At 31.4% G+C, this 23,987-nt stretch overlaps 4 protein-coding genes across 7 annotated transcripts; 1 reads left to right on the forward strand and 3 right to left on the reverse strand.

Annotated features, from left to right (window-relative positions):
* Window positions 1-648: 648 nt before the first annotated feature.
* LOC130969867 (protein LSD1) lies at window positions 649-3,940 on the forward strand. Its single transcript, XM_057895769.1, has 7 exons — window positions 649-1,113; window positions 1,343-1,456; window positions 1,810-1,923; window positions 2,676-2,788; window positions 3,093-3,173; window positions 3,291-3,362; window positions 3,469-3,940. Exons 2-7 carry the CDS (start codon window positions 1,345-1,347, stop codon window positions 3,508-3,510), a joined length of 534 nt encoding a protein of 177 aa, XP_057751752.1. The 5' UTR covers window positions 649-1,113; window positions 1,343-1,344; the 3' UTR covers window positions 3,511-3,940.
* A 1,116-nt stretch (window positions 3,941-5,056) lies between these two features.
* On the reverse strand, window positions 5,057-9,415 carry LOC130967680 (BTB/POZ domain-containing protein At1g30440-like). Of its 3 annotated transcripts, XM_057892649.1 has the most exons (6): window positions 9,248-9,415; window positions 8,989-9,036; window positions 7,746-8,457; window positions 7,559-7,628; window positions 6,035-7,249; window positions 5,057-5,782 (listed from the first exon to the last, which is right to left on the reverse strand). In XM_057892649.1, the coding sequence occupies exons 3-6, from the start codon at window positions 7,802-7,804 to the stop codon at window positions 5,234-5,236; spliced, it is 1,893 nt and encodes a 630-aa protein (XP_057748632.1). In that variant the 5' UTR covers window positions 7,805-8,457; window positions 8,989-9,036; window positions 9,248-9,415; the 3' UTR covers window positions 5,057-5,233. The 3 variants fall into 3 exon arrangements, with proteins under 3 accessions (XP_057748632.1, XP_057748631.1, XP_057748633.1); XM_057892648.1 differs by having other exon boundaries at window positions 8,989-9,415; XM_057892650.1 differs by lacking the exons at window positions 8,989-9,036; window positions 9,248-9,415 and having other exon boundaries at window positions 7,746-8,598.
* Window positions 9,416-9,846: 431 nt separating this feature from the next.
* Window positions 9,847-15,438, reverse strand: LOC130968910 (cationic amino acid transporter 1). 2 transcript variants are annotated; one of them, XM_057894408.1, is made up of 3 exons: window positions 15,211-15,438; window positions 14,670-15,070; window positions 9,847-11,424 (listed from the first exon to the last, which is right to left on the reverse strand). In XM_057894408.1, the coding sequence occupies exons 2-3, from the start codon at window positions 15,067-15,069 to the stop codon at window positions 10,031-10,033; spliced, it is 1,794 nt and encodes a 597-aa protein (XP_057750391.1). In that variant the 5' UTR covers window position 15,070; window positions 15,211-15,438; the 3' UTR covers window positions 9,847-10,030. The 2 variants fall into 2 exon arrangements, with proteins under 2 accessions (XP_057750391.1, XP_057750392.1); XM_057894409.1 differs by lacking the exon at window positions 15,211-15,438 and having other exon boundaries at window positions 14,670-15,093.
* A 2,444-nt stretch (window positions 15,439-17,882) lies between these two features.
* LOC130966331 (glucan endo-1,3-beta-glucosidase 13) lies at window positions 17,883-19,517 on the reverse strand. Its single transcript, XM_057891119.1, has 4 exons — window positions 19,366-19,517; window positions 18,938-19,282; window positions 18,242-18,272; window positions 17,883-18,015 (listed from the first exon to the last, which is right to left on the reverse strand). Exons 1-4 carry the CDS (start codon window positions 19,418-19,420, stop codon window positions 17,913-17,915), a joined length of 534 nt encoding a protein of 177 aa, XP_057747102.1. The 5' UTR covers window positions 19,421-19,517; the 3' UTR covers window positions 17,883-17,912.
* Window positions 19,518-23,987: the final 4,470 nt, after the last annotated feature.

Consider the following 23,987-nt stretch of genomic DNA (forward strand, 5'->3'; position numbering starts at 1 on the left):
TTTAACATTTTTATTTTGAGTCAAACGACGACGTTTTTAACAAAATGGGGCGCCAAACCAAAACGCAGCATTTTGGCTCTCTCCAACGTGACAATTTCGTGACATCATAGTGTCAGTGATGACTCATAACCGAAAATATGTCCAAAGACTATTATAGTGTCCGGAGCCGTATTTGAAAGATTACAATGGTGCAATTGGGATATCAGGAACCACATTGGGTAACGACCTGAATCTTAGGGACCATTATGGGAATTTACTCGAATCTTTGGTTTAACATTCATTTAAAACATATTTTTATATAAGTATATAATATATAGGGTGCGAGATGGTTAGATAGAGTTGAGGCTCAATCTACATCTACCCAATTCGTACAAAAATTCTATCCGCACCTGATTCTACCCGCTGCAAATCAAATTAGTAATCCTATTCGATTAGGTGAAATCAAATTGGATACCCGGCTATCCGTATGTAGAATGCATGTTGCCAACCGTACTCTCAACAATTAAGTTTCTTACTAATAATCTGAGTTTTTACCAATAAAAAAAATAAAACTTAAACTATCCAAAAGTAAAGGTCATCGAAATTTTGACCAAGTAAATAATAAAACGATAATAAAACCTCAAAAAGTGGACCAAAAGTAAAGGTCATCGAAATTTCAAAATCTGTGTTTCGGAAGCGATGAAGAAGTTGAATTTCATGGGAAAATATGCCAAGTAGCACACAACAATACAAACAACACAGAAACACACAGGAAGCTTAGGCTGAGAGAGAGAGAAAGAGAAAGAGAGAGAAAAAGGGCGTGTTTGGTTGGGTTTACTTTTCCCCCTTTTTTCTTCCTCTTCTCCTCCTTCCTTCAATCCAATCTAATCCCAATTCCAATCCCTCAATTAACCAAAATAAAATCAAGTTTATCGCCAAACCACCGCCTTCGTGGCCCCTTTTCATTCATCGAGCCACCGTTTCGATTCTTCCCTAGATTCTTTCTTCAATTTCGCATCTTCGTGTTGCCCCCATCGGTTTTCCCCTTTCTTCCATCTTTGTTTCTAAGAAAGTTTTTTTTTTTTTTTTTCCGTTGACTTGGTTTCGGGATTATTGAAGCAGGGTCATTCGCAGGTATTATTGTCAGATCATTTATTTTACCGTTTTGTGTTTTTCGTTGTGTTAATTTTGGGGTTTCTGGGTGTGGTTGCCATTTCAAATTCATAAAGGATTAAATGTTTTGTACAGAAGTGAACTTTTAATTGAGATTAGATTATTAATCACGATTGTATGTGGCACTGCATAGATTTATTTTGTTTGAGCATCTTGGTGAATTGATCTTTTCCTCTTTTTTGTTTGGCAGCTATGCAGAGCCAACTTGTGTGTAATGGGTGTAGGAGCATTTTGCTTTATCCTAGAGGGGCAACCAATGTGTGTTGTGCATTGTGCAACACAATTACCTCTGTTCCTCCACCTGGTAAGCTGTGTCCTTCAAATTTCTTGATTGGAAAATTTTGTGGGCTTGATAATTTGTGTATTATCCTGCGATCTTCGTTCATTATATGCAATATTATTCTCTGTATAAACAAGATTAAACTAGAAATGGATTATGCAGCCTGCGGCAAGGTTATCAAACTCCTGAATTAACTCAAAAATACTTACTAGTTTCGGTTTTATGGGTTGAATTTTACATTTTAAAGTCTACCTAGGCTTTGCGAGTTAGGTGAATTCTCGAGTTTGATAACTTTGGCCTGCTGGATTAAATACTTAAATGTAGCCAGAGTCTGAATTGATGCTTTTATTGAGGACCTTTCTCTTATGCCTCTGCAGGAATGGAGATGTCTCAACTTGTTTGCGGGGGATGTAGGACACTGCTAATGTACACACGTGGAGCTACAAGCGTGAGATGTTCCTGCTGTCAAACTGTAAACCTTGCACCACCAGGTACTGTATACTTGTTTGTTTTCGGTTGTGTGAAGCGGTGCTGACTATTAAGTGCTTCAATTGGTCTAAGAAAATGAAATGAGTGTATGTCCGTAAGAGATAGTAAAAAGGGGTTGATTAAAAGTTAAAACCTAAAGCTTAGTTCTTGGACCTGAGGGTATGGATGTTTCTCACCTGCAGTATGTTGATGATACTTCATTTTGTGAAGCTTTCCCCCTAGCAAATCATAAAAATGTGATGATATGAGAGAAAATCCCTCCCATCCCAGCAGAAGCCATTGCTTTTGATTTTTGAAACACAATCAAATATCATACTGGATAAATGACTATTTTGATCCTTATGTTTATCCTTGCTTCACATCTTTTGTTTACAATATGGAGAACAATAATATTAAATCATGAAGATATAGATCATGACTATGTTACGACAATTCTTAGGCAATTGTAATGTCGTTTATATCCAACCACTTGGTGTTGACATTTCTTTGTTAAAAAAGTACACTTTCATGATCAGTTTGTAGCCAACAATCTGGAACTATATTCATTCTATATCTAGAGATCAGTGATGAGGGCCTTATGTGCACAAAGCCATGCTTAATGCTTATGCTACAAGATGATGGCTGTTTTTGAGGTGTTGGTTCATTTGGTTGTGTTTCGCTCACCTTATGTAATAACCTATGCTTTTTATCTGGTTGAAGGTTATTTGTTGTTTACTGACTGACTGCTTTTGATCTTGTTGTTTGCATTAAAAAGCACCCAGTCAAGTCGCCCACGTGCATTGTGGGAACTGCCGGACAACACTCATGTATCCTTACGGAGCTCCTTCTGTCAAATGTGCACTTTGCCAATATGTTACCAATGTCAATGTAAGTATACATTTAAAGTGTTAGTTAATATGTGGATTGATTATATATTCTCATAAATGCTTAAATATGCCAAAAAAATAAAATTCAAGTTCATTTTCCATTATTGTTGCTTCATTTAAATGTAAATTTTGATAAATTCCTGAAATCATTTTAATTTTCTTCTTTTAAATAATTGGTTTCTTTGATATGCATGCCACTAATTTTTTCTCAGAGTAATTGATTGGATTTCAAAATGGAATTTTAAAACCCACTCATACGGAGTAGGGCAACTACAATGTTGTGTAACATCCCTATCTTTTTATAGATGAACAATGGAAGGCTTCCAATCCCAGTCCATAGACCTAATGGAACAACCAACTATGGGACAGTACCCTCTACTTCAACAGTATGTTTTTAAATTTAAATATATAGAAATATAGTGATTATGAAACGTTATGGTGAATTGATGATTCTCTATTGTGGTATCATGAATATGTATAAGATTCTATTTCACTTCCTGCAGTCGATGCCCCAATCTCAGACCCAAACCGTTGTGATAGAGAATCCCATGACTGTTGATTCAAATGGAAAATTGGTAATTGTCGTCTATTTTCAGTTTCTTTTTTTGTTCGTTTGCATATATGTTTGTTTGGTAACTAAAGCCAGCAAGACTGACTGACATGAAATTTGACATGTTGCAGGTTAGCAATGTTGTTGTTGGGGTTACAACAGATAAAAAATAATGGAATCAGATTTAGAAGCATAGTGTACAACAAATTATCACAGTGCTGTCATAGGAAGATGTTTTTTCTTCTTTTTCTTGTGTATAATGATGTTGCAGCCTGCAATGATTTCAATTGAAATGAATCTTTTGTCCAATGCCAGAGTTGGAGGGTATCATATCATATATGCATGTATATGAATTGAGGAGAACAAGTCGTGTAAAGGGGCATTAATATGTGTGTGATTGCCAAATCTATTGGTTCATTCAGATTCTATCTCTTGACTTACAAGTCCTGGACTAGCATATGCTCATTTTGGTCTTTTATCTTATATTTATTTCATGGATTGTGAAGCTTGTGCTTTTCATCATGACATGTTAAGAACAATTTGTTGAGATTTATTTGATATGAATATGATGTCCACACTGATGATGAGGTGGCTTATGTGAAATAGATTTTTACCAATCATTTGAAATGTCTGGGATAATACCAATAATGGTGCTGCACTGAATATCATGCATTAATGCTACTCCAGAACTAAAAAGTATCTTAAATGAAAAGGTTAAAGGGAAAAAGTAGCAAAAACGTATCCCAGAAAGGATATAAATTTTCTCTTAAGCATATTGAAGTAACAAAGATGCACTTTTTCTAATATTGATAGTCACTTTCTCTGTTAGCAATCTGGTTGCCTTGGGTTAAAAATTTGTACATATCAAGCAATCGGAACGTGAATATTCCAATTTTGCTTTGAAACAAGAATCTAATCTGTAAACCCGGGTTTGATTAAAACATGGGGTAAAAAATTACAATAAAGTTACACAGCCAAGTAATTTTACCGATTAAGTCCCAACCAAGTCAGATACCTGCATTTCTTTTTTAAATGTGGTCGTTGTCGTCGTCTTCAACAACTACTTCGAACTTCTTCTGTGCATTTCTTCAACAACGTTGTCTTCTTCTCTTTGATTTCTTCTCTTTATTTTTCCTTCCATCCTCTTTTATTATTATCATTGTCGTCATCTTCTTTTCTTATATATGTTCACGGAACCATAACACAAAAATTTTGATGTACAACACAAATTTTTAAAAGACCACATGCTTAGAATTTTGACACTCAACCAACAAAATACGCACAACACAAAATTTGGTGCACACCACATTTTGGTGCGCGGTACAAATTTTTGAAGAGCTAAATGTCCAAAACATTGACACCCAGCCAACAAAATATATATAGCGTAGAAATTTTGGTGCACAAGACAGAATCTTTTTATGCACATAAATTTTTGAAAGACAACAATTGATTTATCCAACTAAAAATATATTCGCATAAAAAAATTATGTACTATGTGCAAAAATTTTATGCTATATCAATAAATTTGTGCTATATGCAAACATTTTTGTATTATGTCAAAAGTTTTTGTACTCTTCAACAAAAATTTATGTGATGAAAAAGTATAGAGAAGAAAGGCGGTAATGCATGCACACTTTTTTTTTTTTTTTTTTTTTTAGACTTGGTTACAAACATGCTTGTATGACCGAAGAAATTAAGTGAACCAACAATTATGTCAAAACTTGGGCAAAGATTCAAAAGGAAAATTTTCTTTTTAGGGGGCGGAATGTGTTCGGTTCATACTTGCTAGCAAGATGCGTATAAACATTATATCTGCACAGGCAGTGGAAATCACATTACACAGGATACCATATATACAAATGGAGATTCCACTTTTTAGCAAATGGAAAGGTTACACTATGAAAGAGCTGAAGAGATGGATGCCTTATCACCATGAGAAGAATTCTTATGTTTACCGTATCTGTTCTTCAATGTCTTAACTTTACTCTCTCCAATTTTTTGTTTTCTAACCGATCCTTCATTGGCACTACACATCTTAAACCCAAGCAACATTGGCATATTTCCCCAAGAGCTAGTGCTAGAAGTAGAATTCTTTACACCACTCAATTTCTCAATCTCCTTCCTCATGTTTGAACATTCCTTCTCAAGCTCACACACCCTCATCCTCATGCTGTCCATTCCCACTTTTAGAATCTGATTTTCCCTTGCAGCTGTTGCCCCACTTCTTAGTAAGTATCTGGACCCTTCAAGATTATCTGAAACCATGAAGCAACCAGCAACTGAAGTCCTAAGTTGGAGTTGCTCAAAGAACAGGACTTGAACTATAACTCTCAAGGGTAGCCTTTCATTCTGTGCAGCATGTGTGCATGCTTCTAACGACAGCTTCTGACAATCCATCACCCTGCATAATTGCTCTCTCTCAGATTCTGTCAACCATGGGTGATTCTGCATTTTTTTAATGGTATCAACATTAAGTCAGTCCAGTATACAGGTGTTTTACCAGTTGGATTCAAAACAGCACCATTTTGCATGTTCTAGGAAGATTCATAGCTACTCATACTCATATATAATGATTAAAAATTATATAAAGTATGAGAACGAGCGGCTATAAGTGTTCCTATAGTACAAGTTAAATACTCTTTAGGAGTATGCAAATTTACGTTATTATTCATGGTATATATACAATTAAGTTATTACCTTCAAATACATGTCTATAGCGCGGTATAGATCATCATCCAAAGGCCTGGCAAACTCTGGAACTGCTGCAGCAAGGGCTTGGAACTTGGGAAGTTTCAGGTTGACGTCCGGGGCAATCTCTATGAGGTAACCATCAATCAGCTTGGCTACCATGGTGATTGGTGTTTGTGATGGTGAGCCAATCAAATGGCTGCTGTCAGTTGAACATGGAGAAGCACCACCTGCCACCTGATCCATGGCAAGGAAGTGTTCAAGTACTCTTTGCACACAGTCAACATTGTAAAGTGTCTCATCTGAACATGTGAAATTGGGGATCAAGAGATCTTCTGCAGTAGCCTCATCAAGCTGCATCCCGATCCTCTTCTCCAAACTTGAGATGCAAGAGGGGCTAAGCTGGAGTATCATGGCAAGGCGAAGTAGACCAAGCAAGAATTTGGTTGGAACAAGACCTCTTTGCAATGGAAGTAACTTATCAATATCTTCCAGCAAAATCTTCTGCTCTTCTTCAGATAATGGTGTCAAATGGTTACTAGACTCGTCAGATACCTTGTGACGATTAAAACCTGGCAGAAACTTTTCTGCATAGACAACAAGAGAACCAGCAATGATCTTGTGGCTAATGCCGTGAGATTCCATTACTGCTATAAGCCTCATATAAAGAGGTAAACTCAGAGTTGTTAAATCTCCATACCACCAATCTGAACTTGAGATGTTTGGTTTTGCACCAATACTTATTCCATTCCACAAAACACTACCGCCAGGGCTCTGCATTGACCACAAACCCTGCTCCACTATTGGCCACCCAAAGAGGTTTGGACCAGAAGATGACGCTTTTCCTGAGAGTGACTCAATGCAACTTTTCACAATGTGAAGCTCTTCAGCATATGGTAAAACGTCACCATCACAGGTTTGAAGTGCCTTAAGTGTATCTTTCCAACTTCTGAGGACTACTTGGTTAAGAAAGGTTTCCGTTTGTGAAATAAGATTGGCATCACCATATTCCTCAGTCATTTGAAGATGCTCAGCAGCACACCGGAGGTGTACAATGTTTGAGGCAGTAAGCTCGAGTTTCACATTGTAGCAGAATTTCGCTACCAGTTCAAATGTTTTGGATCCACCTGGAATGTCAGGAAGTTCTATGACACATTCTTCCCTTTCTTTCGGAGCTTCAGCTATCAATCTTGCCAAAACACCACTTCTAGAGAGTAAAGGGAACTGCATTGATGATAATTAAAAGGAAAACTGAGTTAGGACTTGGCATATTATATGTAGAACAAGATTCCAGTTGTAGCAGCATCAAGTATTTACTATTTTGTACTTATTCTAAACAGACAAGGACTTCAAATTTAGTTGCATAAAATCTATTTTTGTTTGTCTGTACTCACGTAAGCTTTAGTGAGTCTTCAAGAAAAGCCAGACTTTAGAAAAATTTTATTATACATTCAAGAAACTAGAACAATACACTATCCCCATGAATATCATCAACAAAGTTATAACTAAATTAGTAAAATAAATATGAGATACCTTGTGAAGATGGAAGGATATGTCACCAACTTCAACAATGATATCACTTGGTAGCCCCGTTCTGCAGAACCTGTGTTTATAACATATCAACGAGAGGTTAGACATTATACAAGCGCCTTATTATCGATGAAGTGAAAACAATATCAACGTTAGAATTTTATGATGCATAAGGAAAGAGATTAAATACCAGGCCTGGCCTTGACGTTGGAATACATCAGCCCTGGAACCCAACTTCATGCAAGCCATTGAGTATTCGCTCAAAGGCTCAAAGCTACAAAAGAAGAACTCAATAACCAGTGTCCAAAATAAATCACACCTTATACTTAAATCTTTTTATTAAGCAGCGCCAAATAAAGGCCTATTGTTCAATTATATGACAAGCATCGAAGCAAGATATCTGACACCAGAAGGTCTGTGAAACTTTGTCTCCCACAACCTCAAAAGTAGAGTAGCAAAACATTCATGTCAGTTCTCTGCAACCCAACAGACTCAAAACCACCAGCGGATAGATGAAAATCCTACAATGGTGCTCTTACCAGCTTGTCAAAAATACAAATACTAAATCCCCAAAACCACCTTATCAAACAGCTACCTACTGCACATAAAGAATAAGTCTTCTGCAAAGGAAATAAATTAGTACCAGATATCTCTGTTACGAGAAAGAAATCATGATTGTTTATGTAAAAAGAAAAAGCATAAACAGAATTAAGTAATAACCCAGGGAATCAGGGAGCCATGATTACTTATACCCGTTTAAGAAAGATGCATTTAAGTAATTGTCTCTGGCAAAACTGCACTTTCTTTGGATGTGATATAGGGTAATTTTTTATTTGATTAACGAAGCATCTGTGGGGTCCTTTGGCTTCAAAGACACTCATTGCATTCCTCGAACTTAGAATCTGTAAATCAAGCACTAACTCAATTAAACTTAAAAAATTATATACAAGAACCGTTTTGTATTTATTAAGGAGAATTTCAGTTTAATGCTGGTGTCAGGTTCTTTGTAACAGCCTAGCTAGTGGGTTAGCTTTACCAACCAGGCCATATGGGGGCAAAGATAATAAAATTAGGATGATCGTTGAAATTATTATAATAGCAATTCTGTCTTGGGATTAGGAAAAAGCACAGGATTAGGTCATTTAATGGAGGGGACCAGTACTGACATCCGTGGATAATAATTTATGTATATTTGGGGTTAAATGAATGAAATCGTTCCAAAGATAAAAAGATAATTGGCTCATTAGTGGAAAAGAATGTGTGTGTTCGATGCACTCACATAATGCACTAGCTTTCGCCTAAATCTAAATCTAAATCCAAATCCAAAGTTGATATATAAATTTAAATCATAAATTCACAAACATCAGTACATGAAAATGGAAGAACATTGCCAATTGTCACAAAAAATGAAAAACAATAATTAGCTAATTCACCTGCTTCGACATCTCAAGAGCTATTAACTCTGTTATATCAGTTCCTGCCTGAAAGAAAGCATGATGGAGAAAAAGTTAGACAAATTAACTTGTAATGCATTATCGATTTTCCAAAACCATTTAACGGGAAGTAGTGAAGATATTAAGTAAGAAAAACCGATGGCTTCCCCCAGCTCCAGAGGTCTTGGATTGGAGCAAATGCCGGGGAAGGAAGCCAAGCGCGTTCTGTAACGACCGTGCAGGAACGTCGGAACCGTACAAAGGGACACGTTAGGGTTTTGGAATGCGACGGCGGCGTTCGGAGGCTTCTTCGGCGCCGGCTGTAGGCGGCGGTTTCCTCCCCCGCCACGGTAGGTACGGCATCGCGACCGTGCAATAGCCGGAAAAAAAAATAAAAGCGAAGAATGTAATGGTAGTGAAAGCCCAATTAGCCTATTCTAAGCCCATTGATATGCAATTTAACCAAATACTTGTTTTGGGTTTAATCGAAGCCCAATTAAACCGCACTTAGGCCCAATGTTTTGTTTTATTGAAATTCTGTCCAAAATCCAAATAGTATTTTCATAATAATTATTTGAGTTGAATTATAATATACTAATAATATAAAATATTTTATATAATTATTTAATAAAATAAGTTATTTTAAATAATTATTCATGTACTTAATATAAAATATAATATTATATAATTAGATATATGTGTAAAATTTATACTTACAGTGTATCAAATTAAATTATAATTAATTTTTTTAAAAAAATCCATATTAATTCATAATAATTTATATTTAGTTTGTCATAGTAAAAAGTTCAAAATTGATCTACCAAAATCTTTGATTAAAGGGTAAATATAGAATGGAAATTTATAAAATCCAAACATAATTAATATAAAAAGGTACTACACATGGTGAAGTTATTTCCCCTTTATTGAGAGGGAAAAGCTATGGTTTAAGCCAGAGCGCAGTAGAAGATGACTACCTAATCTTTATGCGACATATACAGAGAATTTAGCTTACAAATTCATAAACACATTGAGAATCATTCAACTAGGAAGTGGATGGTGTATGAGACACTTTTCCATCCACTCCCTCTTCAACCTTGTTCCAATGTGCCTCAGCCTCCTTGGTTCCCTTTTGGGTTTCAAATTGTTTTGCAGTGTCATAAGAAGCATGCAACCCCACAAAAACATAGTATACCAAGAGAAACCCTGTCCAAGCCAAAAACCTTATAAACGATTGCTTATCAATAGAGCCAAGAAGGAATATGTTAATGGCAATGGACAGAGAAGGTAGCCATGGAACCAAAGGCACTCCCCAGAGTTTTGGCTGCTTTGCCTGTGGAACACCAAGCCAAAGTCCTCCGGTCCCTATAAGCCACAATGGTCCAGCTATGACATACCCGATCCAACCATCACTGCTGGCCCAGTAAGCTGCAATTCCACATGAAGAACCAAGAATGATAACAAGACACACGATGAGCTTGATCTGGTTCTGTTTTGTGGTAACCCCACTTGAATAGTATCTCCTCACAAGAATCCCTAGTGCCACAAGCATGAATATAAAGAGGGTAGAAATTGATAGAAGGTTGGCGAGGATTCCAAGGTTTGTGAAGAAAGCAATAATAGCTGTAGCTGCAAGCATTGTTACTGTGGCATTCACTGGTGTCCCTGTTTTCTCATGAACATGAGCAAACCAAGGAGGCATCATGTGGGTACGTGCAATGTGAGTAAGGTAACGAGCTTGACCAACTGCACTTACCAATAACACTGTCGTCATTCCCTTCAATGCACCCAATGCAACAATATACTTAGCCCAATCCCATCCAACAGCAGAAAAAGCAACCGAAAACGGTGCATCTGGGTCAATGGTCTTGTAAGGTTGCATAAGGCATAGTGTAACTGCTAATAAGCAATAAAGTGTTGTGGTAAGCACCATTGAGCCTACAAGGCCAATGGGAATGTCCTTGGCAGGGTTCTTAGTTTCTTCAGCCATGGTTGACACTGCATCAAATCCTACATATGCAAAGAAAAGAACTGCTGAAGCTTTGAACACACCACGGACACCATAAGGAACAAAGTCAGTGTAGTTTTCAGTTTTGGCATTGATGAGGCCGGCGATTATGATGAAGACAATGACGACCATGTGGAAGAGTGAGGCGATGTAGTTGAAGATGGAAGAGCCTTTGGTGCTGTACACTGCAAGGATGGTGATGATTATGAGGATTCCAACCGCTATAGGGTCAAGATGGCCATAATCAGGGTTCATTTTGTGGACTATTATACGGAAGTCATCAGGTTTTTTGTTACACAGGGTGGCAAAATATGATGTCCATGACCGCGCTACGGCGGCGCCGCCTATTACATACTCAAGGAGGATGTTTCCGGCTCCTATAAAGGCCACAAAGTCTCCTAGCTCTACTCTTAAGTAGGCAAATGATCCACCTAAAAAAGAAAGAAAAAAACTTGTTACATTACTCATTCTTGCTATTTAGATTGCACGTGCAACTGTAAATAAAAATATATAAAAAAGTAAAAATTAAATTATGCTACGTGTACATTAAAATTAGTCACCAAAATCAGTCACCAATATAAAATACATATTAAAATATAAATACACATTAAAAATAAATTAAACTACACTTATATTTATACACAAATAATAGTATATAATATTTCTCGAATGTAAAACACAAAACAGATACTACTTATTATATTGTATCCACTTTATGCTTACATCAGAGTTGAATTTCTCATGCATAAAAAAAATTCAAATTTCTAATAAAATATATATGTTCTCACTTATCCTTGAGATATTTTTATATTACATTTCACATGTATTACGATTAGTAAACGCATCACTCGAAATAGTTTATGAAAATTATTCATTTCAGCCAAGAATTATTGTACGCTTTATTTTGTTTTATGTTATGTAGTCAACACCAAGGGGGTACGCTAATATATGTAGGAACAATCAACGCTAGCAACTGAAGAGGCCACAAGGATACGCAACGTAAGTTGACTATTGAAGTCTTGATTATCTGTCAGTTGCATTTCCATTATGTTATTATTTTCTTTGGCTAAAATAAGTAACTTCATACACAAGCCAATGAGCTCCTCACTTAAAAATTTCAGATTTGAATCTCACTTTTAATTTTGAAAAAAAAAAAAAGTAATTTCATACGCAAGTTGACTCTTTATTGTGTGGGGTTTGTTCTGAGATTTTTGGTATGATGAGAAAATTTTAACTAAACATGAATGTGAGACGCCTCATATAGACCTCATATGAAGTATGGTTCGTTAAAAAGGGTGTACGAAAACATTTGATTTAAGAGAAGAAACCATATACCCGTCAAATATAGAAACCATATAAAATCATTTCGTTGGTTTTGGTTGACCTCATCTCGTTTTTATTGTCCAAACCTCATCTTTCTTTTCTGGTTAGAGTTTGGAGTTCTTTTAAAAAGAAGTATTGATAGACAATGAAAATATTAAAAAATGTGAATAAGTGAGTAGATTTTTTTCGGTGAAAAAAAATTAGATAGTATCAATTGTGATTTTTTACTTTTCATTATTTTCTTTTTTATATTTAATTTTGATTTCATTAATAAAATTACTGGTGAGAGATTACATTTTATTTTTTCAAGTGTTAAAAAAACTAGAAAGAATCTATTTTCTATGAACAATAGATATGTTGAATGTTCAATTTACTAAATGTGCAAATAATTATTTTAGTGTTAAGATTTAAAATATAATTTAAAATAAAATATTTTTTTATTTTATTAGGTCAATTCTAAAATATACATTATTTATAAAAATTATTATTTACTTAGCAAAACACCTTTTAATTTACCCTTGGAGTTTATTGGTGGCCGAAACACTTGACTCTATTCAAAAGAAGAGTCGTAACACTAAAAGAAAATGTGCAAATAACGTAACTTTGAATTTTAGTGAAAAAAGATAAATAAAAGAGAAATGTTAAAAGTTCATTAGATTATTGTCTTTGATTATCCATTAGTTATTAATATTTAAAAATATGAGATAAAATATATTATTAAATTATTAAATTAAAAAAATTAAATTAATAATTAAATAATAATTAAAAATAATAATTCTAACAGGTTTTTTAATATTTTTTCAAAATGAAATAGTCAAAAAGGTCGTGTTGACTTTTACACAAGTTGTGTGGGACGGCGCTGTGGGCTGAAATTCTACTCAGCCATTCTACACCTATCAAATATTTTGTAGACTAATAATTTGATCAAAATATGATTTTTTTAATATTTTCGCATATTTTAGTTCATTTGCCAAATAAAACAACAAAATCAATTTGTAAACTTGATATATGAAGGAGCCAAAATAGATATAATTTTAGATTTAAAAATTAAATAAGTGAAATTCTTTTATGAAAACTTAATATTTCTTAACTATAAGAATAAAATTTCAACTTGTAAGAATATAATAATCTTTTTCAGTGTATCGTAGTCAAGCTCAGGTAACATACAAATAAAGAATTTAATTTGGATAAGGAGATTCAGGTTGTATACGACCGATCACTCTCAAAAATCAACATAACTGTTTCCTATGGACGAATAATATAGAAAAACCTATCGTAGTCAGCCTATCATGATTAAATAGTAAAAATTATTTAAACAAAATATAAATATAGAGTTATATATATTATAATAATTCAAAATATATTTCAATCAGATCAAATTAGTACATCATTAAAATTTTAATGTATCTAAATTCATTAAATTTTTTAAATACTAATTATTACAAAATACAGCTGCAGTACTAGCCAGCCAAGCTAGCTTAATTAAGTCAATCACAGCACGAAATATGAGTCAACGCGGAACGCATGATCCACTAGGAGTTTTTGCGAAATCACTCTTACTTCGGCAATTTATTATGTTAATTATCTGCGTTAATCTTGCTAAAACACATTCAGACGTATATGTTATTATCATAATTATACCCTATATAATTCCTTGATGACTTACAATAATTCTTTGATATCTAGTATAGTCAAGTTCTATATATGTTGATAGCTAACAGTGATAGGAATAATTAGAACGTAAAAATATTATTAAACAAGTGAAAATTGCCTTCGCATCGTCGCAATTAGGGAAAAGTCACATTTTTATGGCAATAAAATCTTAGCTGTTTATCATTTTTCTTTTTCTTTCTTTTTTTTTAAAAAAATAGCGTATGTATATTTATTTATTTATTTATTTGTTTGTTTAGATTTTACAGCATTTTTCAATTATTATAGATCATATGGTTTTATGAGTTGCTAGATATTTTTGTTAAGGTATTCAATATTATTAATATTGGACTATTGGTATTAATGGATTTCCATAATTATATTTAAATGATAACTATTGAAATGACATTAAAAAAATAAATCTCTAATTTAAAAAAGTTATAAAATGATCTAATATTATTCCTAATTTTTGTCTTTATATTCTAAATATTCTAAATAATTATCTAAATGTTTAGATAAAAACTTGGATCGTGGTACAAATTTAAATAGTTTGTCCAGTTATGAAAAGAAATTATACATATTTTTATTTTTATCAAATTTTAAATTTTATATTTTTTCGAATTATTTTTATCAAAATATAGCAAAGTCGAAGTCAAACGAAAATAAAGTAGAAAGTATATCGGTTTTTTCACGTGAAGAGTACCTGCGACGGGTATTTCGACGGCGAACTCGGTGTAACAGAAAACAGAGAGCAAGGCAGAGATGCCGGAGACGACGTAAGACAGCACAACGGCGGGTCCAGCGTCGTCACGGGCTTCAAGACCAGTGAGAACGAAAATTCCGGAGCCGATGACGGCGCCGATCCCGAACCAGATTAGGTCCCACCAATTGAGCGTCTTCTTCATCTCGTGGCTGCTCCGAGCCTTCACTTCCACAAGCTCCGTATTGTCATTGGATCGGGTCAGAACCCGATCCTTCAACCTCCACGGCGTCTCCTTGAACGCCTTGCTGTAGCTCCCGAAGCTTCTAAACGACTCCTCCGGGAAGAAATCTTCCCTCCGTGGCGCGCATCCTCTCCGGCGTGCTCCTCCGTCGATTCCCATCCTACTCATCACCGAAGAAGAAGAATTGGAGTTAATAAACGACAGAGTGTAGCGCTGCGTTTTTAGATCTAAATAAATATCATCATTATTGTTTGTTGTAAAAAATGAAGAATATAATAATAGAAGGCAAGAAGTGTTTACCGTAAAAGAATAGAGAAAACAAGAAGTGCTGGTGTCTCTATGCACTGAAAACTAGTCAAGAATACGGTGTGGATGGATATGGATATATATATAAGGTAACATAAGATATGTATCTATGTACAGCTAGAATAGTTATAGGCTAGTGTGAATTCAAATTTGGAAATTGGAATAGTGTGTATGAACTGTATACCAATGCTAATTAATTGTTGAGATACAATGCACGCAAGCTGAATCGTCTTATATTATTAATTAAGAATATTAGTATGTAATGTGTTCTCATTAGTCGAGCTTGCAGTTACCTTATTCTCTATGTTTGAGGGCCAAATACTAACTACCCTTTTGTTTCTCATCAACTGTACTATAATTTGTAGTTGTGGGTTGGCCTTGTTTATTTTGACTACTTTTCAGACCTTTTACACAAGTCAAAGGTGTGTTTTTTTTTTCATTTCAATCCATAAATTCATATTTCAATTTAATTTAATTAAACTGTTTCTTTCTTTGTAAGTTTGTTTATGTTTTTGTATAAACTGAGAAGGAATGCAAGAATGTAATTAGAATTTATTATTTTTTATTATTAGTTAGTTATTAATATTTAAAAATATAAAATAAAATATGTTGTTGAATTATTAGATTAAAAAAATTAAATTAATAAATAATAATTAAATAATGGTAATTTTGATATTTTTAATATTTTTTTAAATTGAAAATAATTTTTATGAAATTAAGCTCTTAAACTAGTATTCTACGAATAAAGTATATATGATTTGATATTTTGCATTTTTTATAATTTTCTTTTGGCTGTTTTAGTTCAGTTATTAGAATGGATTTGAAGATCCGATAAAATATATATATGGAATAACGAAATTGATTAATGTAATTAGAAAAGAATATTATAGTGAGGGAAGAGTCAAGAGCTGGCAAGGAGAAGCAATTGGCATTAATTTGAAAAAAGAGAGAGTGGGCTGGGCAACAATTTGCATAAAATACTTTCTTATAATAAAAGTCAAAGGTCATGTGGTATTAATTATTAAATGGATCGATAAGTAAGGCAAATAATGAAGACCACATAATTAGATTGGAATCCGGAATCTGGAAGTTCAGATTCTGGCCACGTAGACTCGAGTGAAAAAAAAATTCACAGCATATTCTTGTCCAAAAATGTTTTAAGAACAAAATTATAGTCATAATTTATATTTTTTTTCTTAATATATTTGTTTTTTTTATGTTTCTAAATTATTATTAAAATAAATAATAATTTTAAATATAATAAATATGTAATTATTAATATTATATATATAAAACTATAAATATCAAATTAAATAAAATAATTGTATATTATTCTTATTTTAAAATTACTCGTTTATATTCTCACGAATTTATCAAAAAGGACAAAAAATTAGTTTCATATTATTACGTCGTTTCTTGCCCCTCCTAATAATTTTCACTGACTCTTCTACATACTTTCAACAAATGTTGTTCATATGTCATAAACTCACATTGTCTATTAGAATGCCTGTAAACTGAATATTGCATTGTGAAAATTAAAACTCTTTGAGCAGCAATTTTTAATATTTTTATCATTGTTTAATTAATTCTAAATATTAAATTATTTTTAACAAATAAATTTTGTTAATTTATATATATATATATATATATATATATATATATATATATATAATTCTACTAAATATAAATATAAATTATATAATTTTTGTGTGTCAATTTTTATAAATATATATGTAAATTATTATTAATTAAATTTTAATAACAAATTATAATATTTACTAATCAAATAACATTGTTAGTTCTTGTACTATTGAACCATACATGAGTCTAGTAAGTTTCACTGAGCTAATCATACACTTTTAGAATTGGGCTTACCCAACTCCTAAACAATTATAAAAAAATTAATTTTTCATTAGTTAATACTAGTTATATTTTATGATAAAATTATTTTTAAAACTTTTTTACATAGTTTTTAGTTTTGAATTTAAAATATAGAATTTCTGGTGAAAATTTAAAATTTATAATTAAAAATAAAAAGTAATTTTTAAATTAGCTAATATTGACTAAAAAATTAATTTCTTAATTGAACTCGAATATTAAATGACTAACATAACTTTTCATATTTAGTTTATATTTAAACTAACATTAATTATTTGTTTTACTACAATTATTAAGCTCTTAACATTTTTTAATAAATAATTAAAATAAAAATCTAAACCTTTACACCAAATACTGAAGTTTCTTCAATGCAGTCTAGTATCTTATTATTTTGGTCCAGCAATCTAGTCAAATTTTAATTATTAAAAAATATTTAAAAAAATGTTTTAAGTGTCTTTATTTATTTAAGTGTCTCTCAATTAAGTATAGTACTTTCGCAAAAAAAAAAAGTTCCATAAGGCTAAATAACAACTAATAAGAAACCTGAATACCAAAGATACATGAAACAAGCAGACAAAAAGAATATTGAGCATAAGGGAAAACGAATAATTTGCTAAAACTAAAACTAAGAAAAGAACAGAGATATGCACAACTAAATAGATTCTTGTCTTGACGCAAAATGAAAGCTAAGAATATTTTGGCAAATTACGAAAAGAGTAGTGAAATTCTATTATACTAACAAAGATACAATCAGTAACCATTCCACTATTTAATTTCCCACGTTCCATTTTTGCACACACAGCTTCACCGACCATAACTCACATCCAAATGTATGAAAGCCATAGAATGGTACCAATTTTTTCCCACCAAATCAAGCTTTGCCTGTGTTTTCCCATAGAAGCTGTAGAAGAATCTAAAGATCTGAATATATGTAACATGAAATTAAGATTATAAGTAAAATAAATTAATTAACAAGATGCTTATTATGTTGTGCATGCACAGTTCTAAATAGTTTTGCACTAATTTTTAACTAGGTTTTTAATGCTGTATTAGTAAGGGTAACTAATTATTTTTATACTCATTTTCTTGAAATAATATGTTAACTATATTTGCGTTATGACTGCAATAATATGTACATCATACATACCCAGAAGTACGAAAGACACATTTTCCATAACCTGCAATCAGAAGAAATTAAACACTGAAGTTTAGTACGAATCATGTGATCTTAAAAGCCAAGCATGAATACACCAACCATTTCGTATTGTTATATGAAAATTACTACGCAAACAAAAAATTAATCACTAAATTAATTATCCTATATTTATATGATTTTTGTTACATATTTTAATATATATTTTATATAAATAATAAATTTTTTTATATACGTGTAACATAGTTCAACTAATAATGCAACGAATATACACTCTGTGCATCTATAGTAGTGATGCTCCTTCCTTTTTTTTCTGAAAAAGAGATGTATTAATTCCATTCCGAAAAATGGATCCAACTCAGAAGATTTCTGATGTAAACGAATTCCAAATAATTGCTTTATTGAAAAGTGAAATTGCTTAAGCAACTGCTTTTTGTAGCAGCTTCAATTCAACCATCCACACCCTCATGAATGATCCTTCTCCAACAATAAAGAAGAGAAACTAATGTCCTAAAAGTTATAGAAATTGCACATATTGATAATTCAGATGCAGTTAACTTTAGAGTTTAGATGAAGTTGATAGTTAAAAACTGTTAGGTGTCAAATCATTTAACAACTCTCAAATATCAAACTATTAACTTCACATTAAATTAACTGCACTTGAGCTTTTAGACGAAAATGCAGACTCACTGGGATTATGTTTGGTGATAGTAGCAGTTCCTCCAAAATTACAAGCAATATCAGAGTTGCCATTAGATTGATAATAGCTGTTGAAGGCAAAGGATGCATGAGACAGCAGTGTGTCCGGTTCATAACACGCTCCGCCTTGTTGAATGGCGGCGCAATCCGCCATTCCAAGGCCACAAGCCCAGTCCAGAGCATTCTGCAAATCAACTTGAGAAACACCGCCTAACGCTACACACCATGTCGTGCCGTCGATGAATGTCGTGTTGCCTTCCGGCGGCGACATTGTTGCCACTGGCATTGCTGCATCTTCCTTCTCTTGCGTTGCTATTCCCCTTCCCATGGCTTTATCTAAGCAAGAAGAAATTCATCAAACGGTTCAAGTTAAAAAGAAATAAAGGAGATGAACAAAATTTCATGAGAATGAGACCTACCGAGATAACATTCCATAAAAAGCAGGCATAAGAGAAGCCACGCATTCTTTTTCATTGTTGTTCTAGTACAGTAATACCTTCAACTAATAAATCTAGAGAGAAGGAAAGCAAGAATGAATGCGATGAGTAGTATTAGTAAACTATTAACGGAATGGCTAGTTAATTAAAGAGAAAATTTTGTTTATTTTAGAATTTTAATTTAAGTATAGAATGGAGAACAGAACAGTGATGATATATAGAGTAGTACTATCTCTGCTACACTGCACAAGCAGTATTTATTTCAGCCTTTTCAGCTTTTAAGGTGAATCGAAACACTACACTATATACTTATACAAGATTGTAAATTTATGCCCAAAAAATCAGAAAGAGGGGAAGCAACATAACACAATCCTTCTACTTAAAGTCCAAAAAAAATCCTTGTAGTTGCCCATGCCATTGACATGTTACTTTATCTTTACTTGCAGAAATATTTCGGACTCAGATGATTGTAAAGGGGGAACTATAGCCCGTAGCTTGTCTTTTATTGTAGTTCTCTGGGCCTAGGCCCTGTATGCTTACCGAAAAAAAAAATCCATCGACTGAATCCATTACCAATCAAACTGGGAGTTTATACGTGAAATCCTAACAAAAACTTTTTAAGTAATGATGCTATATATGCTATCTAAATAAAAATATTTTATTGGACAAAAAAAAAAATTAAAGAAGATACAATCATGACGATGAAAATATGAAATTGACTGATAATCCTTCCTTTAAATGCATAAACACGAAGGCCTTAATCCTTTAGACATTATTCTTTTGTTCAAGTATTATTTGCAAGCAAAGTCTTAGTCTAGGTAATTATCAAATTTGAAATTTTTTAGAGATTAATAGTAAACTCTCAAAAGTTGGCTTGTAAATGGTGGTGTGAGAGATTATTGTGATATTGTAATGCTAAAGTTAGAACCTTTTAATCTGTTCTCTTCTTAAAGAAAAAAGTATTATTTGATCCAATAATCTATATATTTGGTTATTAAGGATTTAAGGTAGTATTTATGTTCATAAACTAAAACTAAAATTTGGTATTGTTTAATAACTAGAGACTGAAATTAAAATTCAATTTATTCAGTACTTTTAGAAAATGAAAGTAGATAAGACTAAAACTTTTTAATAGGACAAAAACTGAAATTTTAATAATAATTATTTTTAAGAATATCTTTATCTAACTTTTCAAAATTCTATTTTACCTCTCCCACCATTCTCATATCTCTAACCTCACTTCTATTTTACTCTTAATCTCTCACCTTATTATCGCACCTATTACCATCAAATATGAAACCGAGACATAACTCAATTCTATATACTTTAAATTAAACACGACACAAAGACTCATTTTAATTTATGTTTTTTAGTCTTAATATCTTTTTCAAACTTACCTAAGTGTTATCTTTTGATGTATATTTAATTTTTTAGAAATACCATGTACACATAAAAATTTAATTATCATATATTTTAGTATAAATATATGTATTATAATATATGTTTTATATTTAAATATATAATGAGAGATTAATTTGATAATTAACTTTTGGTGTACGCTAAGCATGATTTTTTTTTTGTCTCTATATTATCTTAAACAAATTCTTTTATCCTTTGGGATGCAATAGAATCCTAAAACATTTTCTCATATTGATTGCTTATAATCTATCTCTAACTTTAGTCTAAAAGATGCTATTAAATGCTACTAATTAACTAATCAAACATTGGAACAGATCTAGAATAGTAACACAGTACGTAGTACGTGAAACAAAAAGTCATAACAAATGAGTTTCCAACACCTATAAAAGTAAGGTAATCTCCTAGAGTCCTAGCTAGTAATAAACAAATACGTTGTATTAATAATAGGGAAGAAATAATTAAGGTCTATCTAGCTAACATCATCGCAAAAATCTATGCTATAAAGAAGACTAAAGCCATAAAAACCGGTTGACTAATTAAATTGAAAGCGTCTGTTGGGGAAAATCACAACGTAGTATCAACTTGCTAACCACATGATTAAAATTTGATTATTTATACTTAGTATTGTATATCGTAGAGTGAGACAAAGTTTGTAGTTAGATGAACAACTTCTGATAAAACCAAATTTTATATTATATTAAAGGAAATAAAGAAAACATAAAAACGATGTAGAACAATGTGGGAACATATGGCGTGGACGTTATATATTATTATGGTACCGAGGAGAACGAACTGAGATTCTAGACCATTTTTTCTATTTCTGATTAGTCTAGATGCAGTCATTCGTGGATTATTTTTTATTCCAAATTTAATAAATTTTATCATATAAAACTAAACTAAAATAAAATAAAAAAATACTCAGTTCAATAACACCTAATATATAATTTCTAGAATTTAATTAGGTAGAGAGTCGACTTTTTTCAATTAACATCAATTAATATTTTTAAATTATTTTTATTCTAAATTTTATATCATAAATTTTAAATTTTAAATTCTAGTTTTAAATCTTAAATTCTTAAAAAAATGAGGATTAAAAAATAACTTTATAATAAAAAGTTTGACTATTATTAACTAATTAAAAATTAAATTATTTTACATACTCTATTTGCTATTAGTAATTACTTTTATGATTGTCTTTAATTTTACTAAAGCAACTATGATAGTGTAAGGATTAATTTTGATTTGAGTCAACTTAATTAATTTTGATTAGGATTTAGTTAATATATATACTAACTTGATTTATATTAGACAATATTTAACTTATCTTAACTATGATGATATGGTTTTATTATTCAAATCTCATTACACTTAAATAATATGTATGGGGGAAAAGGCATGAAAGATGCTAGTTTTTCTTCTTTTAGAGTTTTAAAAAAGTGTGTGGAATTATTTTAAGTTGATGGTGGCATGCATGATGTAATGGTTTTCAACTAATTATAGTTTATTTTACAATAACTAAGGATGAGTTCCTGACTAATGTGACATATTTTGTCCGATTGTCGGCCTATCAAAATAGCGGGAATATTGCTGGGTGTTTTTCTTTTCTCTCTCAAACGCTGCTTCATTCGAATTTTCCTTTTGATTCTTGCACAATAATAATATATAATAAACTATTCAACTATTTGCTTAATTACAACCCAATCTTATATCCTAAGTTTGCCTTTCTTTTTTCTTATCTTTTTTCTTTTCATCCCTCTTCTTTTCTTTTTAAAGGAAAAAAGTCTACTCTAATAATACTGTTAGAAAAATTAGTTTTAATGATTATTTATTTTGTTTTTAGTAATAATAAAACGAAAAATCTAGGGGCAGCAATTTTAATGAATTTTGGCCAGCATGTAACCAGTAGAGAAAGGTGAGCCATTGGATAAAATCTCACACCAATCTCACACTATCAAATTATCATTGATGGCTAATTGATGACTAACAATCACAAAAGTTGCTGCCCACTAGCATTGCTCATAATAAAAATAACCACTAATATATTTACAGATAATTAGATATTAATCGTCTTATATTTTATCGCTAATAAATTTTAGTGATAATTATATAATTACCAATAAAAATATTTTTAATTGTTGTAAAATGTATTTAATTATCATTATAATATATAATAATAATAATAAATATATAATAATTAATATAATTGTATAAAAATATAAGTTAAACAAGATATATATAATGATTATTATGTTATTACCGCTACCAATTTATCACTAAAAATCATTTTTGTTATAGTGTAAAAATATTTTAATTTTTAATATAATTTTAATTATTATATATGAGAGTAATTAGATAGATTTATTTTAGTTTTGAACATGATACTTGTATTTTAAGTAAAAAAAGATCAAATGTATAGCTAGGATAGGCAATTGTTGGGTGCTTTTATAAAACAGTAACTAAGGAAAACAAGTGGAAAACAAACTACTAAATATAGATCCTACGGTTAGTGATAATACAGTAATAAGTTTTAATCTTTTATGTTCAAGCTAAGTATGGTTACGTCTCACATATATAAAATTGATCATTAAAAATTATTAAATATATTTAGTCAAATATATTAAATTTATTGAAGATATTATTAATAAGAGTGCTGATAAAAAAAAAGTGACCAGTGTTAGTGAATTTGATTATGGCAAAGCTTAACTAAGACAATGAGAATTATGGTGCTCTCAAATTTTTTATAAAAAAAATTAACAGTAATTCTTTAAAAAATAAAGAGTAGTTTAGTTGGTTCAAATATTTTATGTTGCTTTGCTTTTCATTATAAAAGTAGGTATTTTTATTTATTTAATTTAATATTATTTTATATATTATTATTTATTTAATTTAATTTTTATATGATAAAAAATATTAAAATATTCAATAAGTATTAAATTATTGTATTTATATAAATTAATAAAAAAATAAATATTATAAATTTTAATATTTATCTTTTTAAATTTTTTTTTACATATTTTACAGGATATGTATTCAAATTTTTATACAAAATAATGATGAATAATAAAAAAATTGATGCATTTTTTAAGAGGAAGACTAATATTAAAGAAAAAGAACATATAACTTCTACAATATCAACACCTGTAAATAGTTTTTCCACTTTAATGAATCACGAAAAAAGTGAGATA

The sequence above is a fragment of the Arachis stenosperma genome, chromosome 3, assembly GCF_014773155.1.
Source record: "Arachis stenosperma cultivar V10309 chromosome 3, arast.V10309.gnm1.PFL2, whole genome shotgun sequence".
Classification (NCBI taxonomy): domain Eukaryota; kingdom Viridiplantae; phylum Streptophyta; class Magnoliopsida; order Fabales; family Fabaceae; genus Arachis; species Arachis stenosperma.

What these genes read in the sequence shown, in the direction of transcription:
- LOC130969867 (XM_057895769.1), top strand. Translation starts at nt 1,345, where the DNA reads ATGCAGAGCCAACTTGTGTGTAATGGGTGTAGGAGCATTTTGCTTTAT. An exon ending in TACCTCTGTTCCTCCACCTG is followed by an intron (nt 1,457 to 1,809) that starts GTAAGCTGTGTC and finishes ATGCCTCTGCAG; the next exon opens with GAATGGAGATGTCTCAACTT. An exon ending in TGTAAACCTTGCACCACCAG is followed by an intron (nt 1,924 to 2,675) that starts GTACTGTATACT and finishes TGCATTAAAAAG; the next exon opens with CACCCAGTCAAGTCGCCCAC.
- LOC130967680 (XM_057892649.1), bottom strand. Translation starts at nt 7,804, where the DNA reads ATGGCTTGCATGAAGTTGGGTTCCAGGGCTGATGTATTCCAACGTCAA. An exon ending in TATCCTTCCATCTTCACAAG is followed by an intron (nt 7,250 to 7,558) that starts GTATCTCATATT and finishes TCATCAATGCAG; the next exon opens with TTCCCTTTACTCTCTAGAAG. An exon ending in CTATAGACATGTATTTGAAG is followed by an intron (nt 5,783 to 6,034) that starts GTAATAACTTAA and finishes AAAAAAATGCAG; the next exon opens with AATCACCCATGGTTGACAGA.
- LOC130968910 (XM_057894409.1), bottom strand. Translation starts at nt 15,078, where the DNA reads ATGAGTAGGATGGGAATCGACGGAGGAGCACGCCGGAGAGGATGCGCG. An exon ending in CGTCGAAATACCCGTCGCAG is followed by an intron (nt 11,425 to 14,669) that starts GTACTCTTCACG and finishes TTTCTTTTTTAG; the next exon opens with GTGGATCATTTGCCTACTTA.
- LOC130966331 (XM_057891119.1), bottom strand. Translation starts at nt 19,420, where the DNA reads ATGAAAAAGAATGCGTGGCTTCTCTTATGCCTGCTTTTTATGGAATGT. An exon ending in TTTTATGGAATGTTATCTCG is followed by an intron (nt 19,283 to 19,365) that starts GTAGGTCTCATT and finishes CTTCTTGCTTAG; the next exon opens with ATAAAGCCATGGGAAGGGGA. An exon ending in TGTGTCTTTCGTACTTCTGG is followed by an intron (nt 18,016 to 18,241) that starts GTATGTATGATG and finishes ACATATATTCAG; the next exon opens with ATCTTTAGATTCTTCTACAG.